Consider the following 11,791-nt stretch of genomic DNA (forward strand, 5'->3'; position numbering starts at 1 on the left):
ACATCATAAACAAAATACTGAAAACCCAAATACTTACTCATATAAGGTAGGTATGTATGTTAAGAACATCTTTAATCGTGTTTTTAATTTCATGCATAGAAAGCAGTCTCTTTAACAGCAGTCCGTTGACAAAGAGGCAGGTCTGTTTGCTTTGAAAACAACCTCGTCGTTATGTCCGTTTGAGTCAACATTGATTGGAATACATAATTAGCCATACATTGAGTCTTTGTTCTTCCTCTTTAGTCATTTACATAGCTAATGCTACAACCTTGCTACGGAATAAGTAGTCATGATTAAATGTTGATTTATTTTTAAAAAATTTACTAAAGCCATCACAAAATCCCTAAACATCTTAGCGGTAAATGGTTACAAATGTTTGTTATAACATCTCAAACTGCTTTAAACCTATTAAAGCAGATTCAGCATGATAAATAAAATCATTAGGTATACACTCGACATCAAATAAATCGCACCTCCCGCGACAAGCACTTTCAAACGTTTGCATCCCCACTGCCCACCAATATTGGCACCATTTAAAAGCCTAGTTCTAAACTTCATTTCATTAAAGGAAAGGTTTTTACCCCAAAAATGTGTCTTTAGAAGGATCTAGTGTCACTTCTTCAAAAAATAGGTAGTTACGCTTGAGCCAACTTTTAAGGCTTTAAAACTGTTAAGTTGGGATTAATCGCTATCCATCTGTTAAAGAGGACACGTGTGATCATTATTTGGTTTTATAACCATAAAATTTGGTCTAATTGATCCCAGAGGTGAGCCCAAAGTGAGGTCTTTTTTCAAGTCACATTTATGGTATATGTTAATCACTTATTAAGAAATTAAATGTGTTTTTCTTTAAGGATATTTATTGGGCTTTCAAATAACACCAATATTGTTGGGGTACCATAATTGTGTCAGAAGAAAATCTTTTAAAGTTCGCGTCGCGGAAGGTGCGTTTGTTTGATGTTGAGTGTAGTTTAGTATATTATTTTGTTAAATTAGAAAAATCTTTGGTCAAGGTTGTTCGATAAAGATAAAAGATTGCACTACAATAACATACAATCGTTCAAATCATTGACCATATCAATAAAATGAGGTTATTACGCGCCAGTAGTTTTCCATTTGATTTTATATTATACTTAGGTAGGTACCTATGGAGGTAAGTGCAAGGAATTATTAATACCCAAAGAACCGTTTGAGGTATATTTATGAAATTTGAAGCTGATGTTTATCTTCCAAGTCTCCACACATGAGCCAAATTGGAAGTGTTAATGCACAGTAGTTTTTGAGTGATGAGGAGTCAAAAGTGGCTCCAATTGGTTCGTCTAAAAATATAGGTACGCACGGTGCAACTAGTACAATTCCCTGGAACTAGGCTTAACATGCTCCCGCATGTCTAGAATGTTTGCTCATTGTATTCTCCAGGACTATTAGTCCAGTTGATTTTTAAGATCATTGGCAATTCATTATCTCCATTCATTATTTTTAAAATCGAATTCTATGTTGATTTTTTTATCGTGGTTTGTACTTTTGTTAAACTTTGGCGGCTCGTAACTAGCTATCCAATCATTTTTTGGATCTGAATTTTATTTTTATTTGACTAAAGACATATTCGAAATTAATATAAAAAAAATCGGTTGAAAACACGCGAGAAAAAAATTGAAGCAGTTTTCAGGTCAAAGAAGAACGGTCATCTGTGACCCAGGCCCGACAGAAACGAGACATACCTCAGTTTTTTTGTCATGTCTTAATTAGTTAAATTACATATTTTTTATATTCGAAATCTATGTTTAACATCAAAATATTATAATTACCCTTTGTTTTTGTTCAGGCGTTCACAAAAACTAATACAAAATGCCTATTTATCAACAATGTATGTACCTAAATGTCTATTACAGCTACTATGCAATGTATCTAGGTGACCTGGAGATACAGCCGGGTTATACAGGGTGGAAACGATAAGTGATCTCACTCGATTATTTCTAAACTATACAAGATATCGAAAAACTAGTTACTGATTCTGAAAGTGCTTCACGAGCTCTTTCAAATGGTACCAATAATAGGTTACAGAATTATGGACGCTGGTAACATTGAATTTTTTGATAGATCCAGTTTATTCTGTAACTTATTAGTATTGATACCATTTGGTACAGAGCTTATGAAGCACTTTCAGGATCATTAACTAGTTTTTTAATATCTTGTATAGTTTAGAAATAATCGAGTGAGATCACTTATCGTTTCCACCCTGTATAATCCGGTTGTATCTCCAGGTCACCTAGATACATTTCATAGCAACTGTATAGACATTTAGGTACATAGGTACATTTACGAATTTTGGTAATAAATAGGCATTTTGTATTAGTTTTTGTGTAACGCCGGAACAAAAACAAAGGGCAATATTTTGATGTCAAACATAGATTTCGAATATAAAAAATACATAATTTAACTAATTAAGATATGACAAAAAACTGAGGTATGTCTCATTTCTGTCGGGCCTGGGTTTTTTTCGTAAGGAGCGTGACCGTTCTTCTTTCGGAAAAAAAAATAATAAAAACAAAAATATCAATTTAAAAAAAAGTAGCTCACTTAGGCCCAGAACACACGGTGAAACGCAATTGCAACGAACCAGTTTGAAACCGGTTTGAAATGGTCGCGTCATGTGTGGTCTCTCAACGGAATCTATGGCAGAAACTTAGATGCAACTCAAAAGTAACTAGAAGTTGCAGTTTCGTTGCAATTGCGTTCTGGGCCTCAGGGTCAAATGGGCGAACATGTATTCTTAAAATGACCTTACCTACATATTATACACCCACGAAGTTTGTCTAACCTTCCGCCAAACACCCTGTATAATATTTCGATTAGTAATAAATCACAAATATTTCAATAAATGATAAGTGAACTAATTGAGTAACAATACATTTTCCTGCATCATTATCGTAAACATTATTGCTATTTAATTAGTGTACAGTAAAGTAGAATTTCGGTAGTAGGTATATTATAACTATTATTAGAATATAATATTAACTAATTGTTCTTTTGATAAAATCAGGTCGTCAAAATGGCGAGACCACAATTTATATTTCATAACTTTAAAATTATTTGTAGTATGTACATATATGTCGTGTAGGTAGGAAAGAGGAAGTAAATATTGAAATCAAATGTGCTTAAAGCAGCGAATGGTTTAGTTTGGTCCCGCTATTTTGATATCAAGAAAGCGAGATCAGATAATTTAGCTTATAAATAACTTTACAAATATCAAGGTAGCAATTATTTCACCGAAGGTAGGAAATAGTAGAAATTAGGTAGTTTAAATAAGTATCAAAATTATCTGGATTCCGTGTTTGATCCCGCCATTTTGATGGTCACGACCGAGCGTGTATAGGTAGGTACGCGTGTACTCACAGGCGCGTGGCGGCCCCGACTGATTTGCAACTCTGAGTTGTCGCGCGCTGTAGGTAAAATTATCTCGGCCGGCATAGGCGAGTGACGGAGGCCTGATGCAACCTGCCGTTTGACGCGGATAGTAATAATGAGGGACCAATAATAAAACTTCAGGTATAAATTCAACAGTCTCTATATTTCTTTAACAATAAATAGTCTTTTTGGTCAAGCATCTGAGTGCTATGTCATGCAACCAAACGTGCAATTAAGTACTCACTACTCTCTCCTTCAACACAACAGCACCCGTCATAAACCAGTTCTTCTATACATATAACTGCGATAGCTTCCAAACTACCCGCACCGCACACATGCTCAGTTAATACAATGCAATAAGGAACCAATTACAAAACTTTGATAACCAAACAATCTGATAAGATCTTAAGGATCGAGTAAAAGAAACATGAGAATAATTGAAGACTCGATAAAGTGTTCGAAAAACGCCTCAAACCTCTATCGATACCTTGACAAGGTCAGAATCTAACTAATATGTCTATTTTATTCATCAGTTAAAAAATAGGTGTCCGATTAAGAAATACTGAATCTTAGGCCCGCTATACACGGACAGCTCGAGCAGTTAGTCAATGATCAACATACACGGACCACTCTTGTAGTCAAGAGTCAACAGCAGTTGGTATTAACTGCTCAACAAATCACAAGCGCGCGCGCCGTGGAATGAAGAAAGTGGGCCGAGGTAACTGCGCGAGAGCTGTCGACAGCTCGAGCAGTCAGTGTATGGCTGGCGACTGCTTGATGGCACGCACGATGGAAATTCACCGTGCTGTCGACCGCCCGAATCAGTTGCAACCGCTCGAGCGGTTCGTGTAAGTGCGTTCATAGAACTCTGCAGTTCACTGTGCAGTCGCAGCTTGAAGCTGCCGACCCTGACCGCTTCAAGCGGTCCGTGTATTGGCGGCCTTAGAGCGAACACTGTGAAATAAAGTCCAATGTATAATTTGTGTACACTCACTAATTGGAGCCTCTCGCGAGTTCGGGCACTACATCGGGGCCGGCGGGCAGGCGGGGGCCTGCGTGAAGGCGCCGGTGTAGTTGACGACGGCGAACAGCGCCACGGAGCCGGCCGTGGAGCCCGCCTGCGTGGCCGCGCCCACCGCGCGCATGCCCCGCGCGCCGCCGCGCCGCGCCCAGCCGTACACCCACATGCGCGCGTACGACACCACGCCCAGCGCCGCCACCCACGACGCCACCTGCGCCCGCCCGCCATCAGGGATCAGCGCCACCGACTCTAACCCACCCTGCCACCGTTGCGTGTCGAACGTGTAGGGCAGAATGGATTAGATCGACATGGCGATCAAAGTACATACAATGTGTTCGATTATACAAAAGCGCTACTTAGGAAGCGAACTGGACGTCATCAGGAAGGAAACTCACAATAAGAAATTCTCCGCCAGCCGTGTTGAGCAGCGGCGGCGCCGGACTGAGCAGCGCCGTGGCCAGGATGTAGGCGAGCGGCAGCGCGGCGGCGGCCAGCGCGGCGCCCAGCGCGGCGGCCGGCAGCGGGCGCAGCCACACGCCCGCCAGGCACGCCAGCGGGTTGGCCATGGTGCTCAGCGTCACCGCCAGGTGGTACGTCTGCGCGCCGTACGGCATGCACGAGTACGACTGCACGGACGGCAGCACGCCGTTCATGAGCGCGTTGAGCGCCGCCATCAGCGCCAGCACGCCCAGCCAGCGCGGCGTCAGCAGCGACTCGCGCCGCGTCTCCGCCTCGTCGTCCTTGGCCACGGCCGCGGGCGCCACGCGCTCGGCGCCGAANTCGCTGAAGGCGGGCCAGCGGTCCACGAGCGCGAAGCTGACGAGGCTGAGCGCGGCCAGCGCGGCCAGCATCAGGACGAAGGCCGTGGTGCCGAAGCGCGGCGGCGGGTACACGGCCACCAGCGTCGCGTTGTCCGCCGACGGCACGCAGTCGGGCTCCCCGCCCACGCCCTGGATCAGCGCCAGCACGCTCGGGACGAAGCCGCTGAGGCCCTCCCCCACGAGGTACGTCGTCAGGTATATGTCCCGGAAGTGTCTCAGATACGGGTAGAACAGCACCGAGCTGGTGCAGCCGACGAGCCCGGTGCAGAAGGTGAGCGCGAGGAAGGCGACGGAGCGCTCGCCGCCGCGCACGGTGGCGGTCTCGGCGTAGAGGAAGGCGTTGAGCACGAGCGCGGCCAGCCCCACGAGCAGCAGCGCGTGGATGCAGGCGGAGTCGGGCACGCGCGCGCGCCGCAGCAGCGCGTACAGCAGCAGGCCGACGTTGGCGGCGGCGATGGCCACGGTCATGGAGGAGGGCAGCGCCCAGCCCTCGGGCAGGCGCTCCACCAGCAGCGGCAGCTGCACGTACAGCCCGTTGACGCCGAGCCACGTGCCCAGCCCCCAGCACGCCATGAGCGCGTCCAGCGCGACGCGCCGCTTGACGCCGAACATCTCGACTCGGTCGGCGCCGTCTCCGTCGCCCAGGCACGGGGAGTATTCCTTGTCCTCGTGCGCTCTGCAGCGGTGAGTCGGAGAGAGGCATACATTAGCGAATTGTTATTATTTATTAATATTCTAAATTAGGTTGGTGTGGCCCGTTTCAGGGCTGTACGCACTTCCAGATGTTTAGATATAGAATTAAACCATTTGAAGGTTTATCTTGGCTACATCTGTTAAATAAAAAGGCAGTTATATTGAATATTCATATGCCAGTCACGTGAAACACTTGTTTGGGTCATCGTGGATGAATATCTTGGTAAAGATAAAAACTACGTAGATAATAAAAAATATTAAGTCTGGCATGTTTGGAAACAGTCGTATTGTAAGTAAAATTATCAAGCTAATCAAGACAATACGTCAGATAACGTACTGTAGTCAATAAAATAAGTTCCATATAGCAGACTTATTGTTTTACTGAATTATCATGAACTAGCTGACCCGGCGAACTTTGTTCCGCCTTAATGGCAATAAATAACGGGATAAAAAGTATCCTATGTCCTTTTCCTGGCTCTAAACTACCTCCCTGACAATTTTCAGCTAAATCAGTTCAGCCGTTCTTGAGTTATAAGTGGAGTAACTAACACGACTTTCTTTTATATAATAGATAGATATAGATTTGTGATGCTAATCCTTAGTAGGTAGGTATCTAAGTAGTAATTTTATTATTATAATATTAGTAACGAGCTGCTTTCGAAATACAAAAAAACTATGCAATTGCAATTATGGCTATTATGGCAGTAAGGACGAGTATTAAAATTTGTTTACTCTTCCTAAAAAGTACTTGAAATAACAAAAACCTATGCATTTTACCAATTGCGAAACGCTGATAGTACGCGAATTTCATAATGCGCTTAATGCGCGAATTTCTTAACTAACCAAGATTCGTCACATCCAGCTAAACGAGCTCACGACAAAACTGATAAGTTCTTAAGATTATAAATTCTACCCAAATTAAACCCAAGTTTTCCCAAAGTGCGAGGCGATTCGGTTACAATAGGCGTGAAAGCGAATGTCTAGTTTCCAGTTTCCGCTTTATGATCGCACCACACCTTGCTGAACAGATGAAATTAATTGACAAAATGATTTTTTATGAAATAACAATGAATGTAGGTAAGTGATGAAGACAGCGGTTGATAAAACTATCGTGGAAAATGCTATTGCACCCGCTGTTACCTGTAATTTGCGCAATAATAAGACCACATTGAAGTTTGTCTTAAACGCAGTAATCATTTGAAAGATATCATCATCATCATCATCATCTTAGATTATCATCATAATTATAAGGTGCTCAATAGCACAAATTAATGCACACTTACTTATTTTCTTCTATTTGTCAAATTTTGTAGTAAGTTGTAACGTTTGCTGTGGGCCACGCACCCCTCTTTCATGGTTTCTGCAGAATACCAGTGGCCGTAACGTGCTCTTCAGTACGTTATGACCTCATACTGAGCAGAGACCAATTTGGTACAATGTATTTTGCTTTTTAAGTTGATTGTACTTATTGTTTAATTTTTTGGTACCAAATAAATGTTTTTTTCTTTCTTTCTTTCTTTCTTTCAAATACAGGGTCTCATTATTGCGCAAATTTGGATCATGTTAAGTGCATGGAGATGTACCTACCGGGCTGGTAGCGTCATTCCTGGCGGCAGCGCGAGGCGAGCGGCGCGCCGGCCGCCATCCGTCCCCACCTACCGCACCCGCACACGTTAGCACAATGCACGACAGTACGACACACCTCACGACGACTTTTATTGTCGTCGGGACACAAAAGTCACTACACAAGCCATACCATGTAACAATATCCGAACCAATAAACAATTTTGAAAAACACCTCAAGTTAATGTTACACACAATAACAGTTGTAACTGTTTCATTAAATGTTTAACTATTTTAAAGTAAATCTTACATTAATAATATTTATGCTATATTCGGGATAGTTATGATAAGTGCATGTTTTAACAATGTTACATGGAATGAAGCAATGAAAAAAGCAGTCTTTCACGAAAATGAACTAAATTAGTGTTATTGACACGAAAACGTGAAAATTGTTAGTAAAAAAGACTTACCAAACTGTAAATCACTGTTTATTTAGAAGTGACATGCAATTTTGTAATAAATGAAATTTGAGCTGAGCAACAGTTATGACTGCAATTCTACTCCGTTGTTACATGCTGACTGATATTTTTATAGCTTATTATAAAGACTAATACTCCAAGAGCCAATGATGGTCTGTGATGTACCTACTGTAAATTTACACAACTCTTTAGTTAATAATATAATATATAATATATAAAAAGCTTAAAAAGTTTTATTAAGTAACAATACACTTTTTTAACAATTATAAATTGTTTTAAAGATAACTTGTTCAGCAAGAAATAATGTATGCACATAATTTTTCCATAATATAATATTGATAACTAATGGCATACAGTGACAATGTTTTTTTAATAACAAAACATATTATGGATGACGAAGTTACCTACTAAATGAAATGTCTGCTTTGAATCTGTCTGCTATAATTGAAACCAATTGGCAGTTAATGAGATCTGGGGTGATTGGGAATTACAATTGAACAATGATAATAGCACGACTATATACCCGCTGTGCAAAATCTTCCGAATTAGCAACAGTATGATGACTAATTAGTGGCATAAAGTATTATAATTAAGTTAATAAGAATTATCAAGAAATTAACTACCTACAGGAAGGCCCAGGTGCTCTGCAGTGAGAACAAGTTGCAATGGTGAGCTACAACCTGAAACCACAATAAATAAAGCATTGCACTATCTGGACAGCACACATCGCGACGATTGGCTGTTGACGTAACTAATCTTTAACCAACTTTTTAACCGCGCTAGGACAAAGTACACGAGGGTATACAAGCGAAGAGAGAATTTACTGACCTTGTAATATCCGCCATCACGTATGAATTATTGTAGTATATCAAATAAGTTATTAATTGCAATAAAATCTTTACTCTTAACAATAATTATTTGAGATTCTAAGTTGAGAATTTTACCTATACTATGAACACATTGGCAGAAAATTCACTGTAACTTTCTCAGAACTTTATACGATTTTAATATGTGATATTGCAGTAATTTTTTCATATTAAATTCGTCTACAGATGACGAAATTACCAAACTATCCTACATGTAGTGACAGTTTGTTATTTCCAGCTGATCTGTCACCTGTCACTGTCTACTGATTAGACAACTGACAGTGACGTTACGTTAATGACAAAATAAAGATGCTTGATCACAGATATGGATTAGAGTGCTTGATTCTTCGCTCTAATCTGTGATTCTTCGAGTAACCACATGCTGCGTTTACACTGCGCGGAAATTAATATGAAATTCATTCATAACATCCCCACTTCACTGTTTTTTGACTTGACTTGGCTAATTTCCGCATAGTGTAATAGCAGCAACAGATGCACAGTCAGTATAGATGGCGCTAATATTAATATGTCGAGAACCTAAGGGCTCGTACACACATAATCACGATTACATGATACGACGGCGACGTCACATCTTACATCTTACACCGTGATCTTACTATTTGTATCGTCGTGTCTAAGTGTTGTATCGTGTATTAATACGTGTTGTGGTGGGTATTGGTATCATGTGGGAATATACGACGAGCAAGCGACACGACATCGACTTACCAAGCAGTGCCGGATTAGCCACGTAGCAAGAGTAGCAAATGCTACGGGCCCCGCGAATTTGGGGGCCCCGCGCTCCAGCGCCGGTCTGACCGAAATAAAAAAAGATTAAGTTAGATAGTTTCAACGATGAATAAGTTAGAAACGGGAATAATGACAATAAGTACACAGTTTGACACCATACCCCAATAATTGGAAACCACATCTTTTTTAAAAAGACCCTTCATTCTGGTCTTAAAAACTTAATTAATTTTAAATTATAGCCTGACCAGGAACATAAAAACCCTGGCATAGAGGCGCGTCAATTGCATTTGATAGTGCAACACTGAGTACAGTCGTACCTGTGTTAAATTAATAGGCTAACTTTATGTATCAGGATTCAGGATTACGGGCTAATTTGATATTTTCATAAATTAACGAAAAAATATTATTATAGGTAGCCTGGTTTAAATAAATTAAGTGAAACCATCAATCGAGCTAGTAGGATTTATTTTATTATTCATCAATAATCAAATTCAGAACTTGAATATTCAACTGCAATGTCTGCTCATGAACGCTTCAAACTCGGTACTTCTTTCCCAATTCCATAAAATTGAACACTTACAAAGTGACAAAAAACTTTAAAATAGGTAGTTGAAACAAACCACAGCTAATTTTCATAGTTAGTACGAGAGCCCACGACCAAAATTTTTGTCTCATAGCAATACGGCCAAAACCGCATCAAATCGATAGATACGATTATCCTGAACTCGAAAAAAACAATATCAGACATTTTCCGCGTAGCGTTTGATCTGACCGAATTGTCAAAGAATTTTACCGAACTGCATCATAGCAATATGTCTGATTTGCAGACTGTAGTTGAATGATAGTTCTGAGATACCGGAAACATATTTTTCAGACGTTAGTGGTGTAGTGCAAACCCGTAAAGGTATACAGGTCGGCTAAATTTGTTGACATTTTCAAAAATTCGCTCAGGCTATATGCTACGCGCAAAATGTCTGAAAACAAACTTTTTCGTAATACAATTATAAAATCTATGTACATTTTCACTATCAGACGTATTGCTATAATACCGACTGTTCTTTTTTTTTTTGAAACAGCAGAAACGCAGTTGCTACACTTTCGACCGTTACTACACACCTAGTCGGGTTCAGAATCATACAATCTAACGATTTTATAGGGTTTTTGCCGTATTGCTATGAGACATGGTTTTGGTCGTGGGCTCTCGTACTATATTGGAAAGAGCTCATGAAGCACTTTCAGGATCAATAACCAGTTTTTCGATATCTCGTATAGTTTAGAAATAATCGCGTGAGATCACTTATCGTTTCCACCCTGTAGATAGATGAATTAAGGAACACGATGGGACAAGAACGTCTTAATCATTTTACTTTGTTGAATATAGAGCATGATTTGCTTAAAGAAGTTGATATTGAAAGTGTTATCTCTAAATTTGCACACATTAAATCAAGAAAAGTTCATTTGTAACAGTTTTGTTTCATTTAATACCCTAAACTTGAGAACCTAAAGCAAACCAAGGGCCCCTTGATAGAAATTTGCTACAGGCCCCGCGCTGGCTTAATCCGGCACTGTTACCAAGTTGTGCTTTGCGCTTCGAGACCAACATTTGGCTGCGTGCAAAGTGCTGAGAAAAAGCGCCGCAACACAGACTCAGTCACCACTGTCTACTGGTTGAAATAAATAGAAAACGGAGTAGTTCTCTGAATTTATCACGCATTCTTGTATGGTGTATCTTACAAAAATAGGTATACAAAATTGCACAGTAAACAATTAAAGTGACTCGTTGATATCTAGACTACAGGCATGGATTAATAAAGCCCCCTCAACTCTCATTGCGTAACTTTTTTGATGGTTTCTGCTAGATTTCGTATTAAAATTTAAGCAAAAACTTAGAGAATATAACCATCCTGTGTGGGCAAAATATTATATTACATAATGATTATACAGGGTGTCACAATTAAAGTATCTTTGAATCGGTAGGGCTTTCAGAAAAGTATCAATTTAATGTTTAGGGTGGCGAAGTTTATACACATTAACACATTTTTTTCTAAAAAATCGAAGAAACCGTCACGAGCTCGATCCATCTAGTTTCAACCCCTGGTTATCTGGACTTATGCCCGTATTTACAAACGATGCTTGCTTAAGTGAAACAGCAAATCGAACGCACAGCGTTGAATGGAGCTCTGTGATTGGTTC

At 40.4% G+C, this 11,791-nt stretch overlaps 1 protein-coding gene across 12 annotated transcripts; it reads right to left on the bottom strand.

Moving 5' to 3' along the window:
* Positions 1–3,552: 3,552 nt before the first annotated feature.
* Positions 3,553–9,120, bottom strand: LOC114359582 (solute carrier family 52, riboflavin transporter, member 3). 12 transcript variants are annotated; one of them, XM_028314054.1, is made up of 5 exons: positions 8,930–9,119; positions 8,609–8,665; positions 7,531–7,598; positions 4,825–5,926; positions 3,553–4,640 (listed from the first exon to the last, which is right to left on the bottom strand). In XM_028314054.1, exons 3-5 carry the CDS (start codon positions 7,545–7,547, stop codon positions 4,431–4,433), a joined length of 1,329 nt encoding a protein of 442 aa, XP_028169855.1. In that variant the 5' UTR covers positions 7,548–7,598; positions 8,609–8,665; positions 8,930–9,119; the 3' UTR covers positions 3,553–4,430. The 12 variants fall into 12 exon arrangements, with proteins under 12 accessions (XP_028169855.1, XP_028169840.1, XP_028169831.1 ...); XM_028314039.1 differs by having other exon boundaries at positions 8,613–8,665; positions 8,814–9,119; XM_028314030.1 differs by having other exon boundaries at positions 8,814–9,119.
* Between the last annotated feature and the right edge of the window lie 2,671 nt (positions 9,121–11,791).

Source organism: Ostrinia furnacalis, unplaced genomic scaffold, assembly GCF_004193835.3.
Source record: "Ostrinia furnacalis isolate ACB-3 unplaced genomic scaffold, ASM419383v2 OfSCF0319, whole genome shotgun sequence".
Classification (NCBI taxonomy): domain Eukaryota; kingdom Metazoa; phylum Arthropoda; class Insecta; order Lepidoptera; family Crambidae; genus Ostrinia; species Ostrinia furnacalis.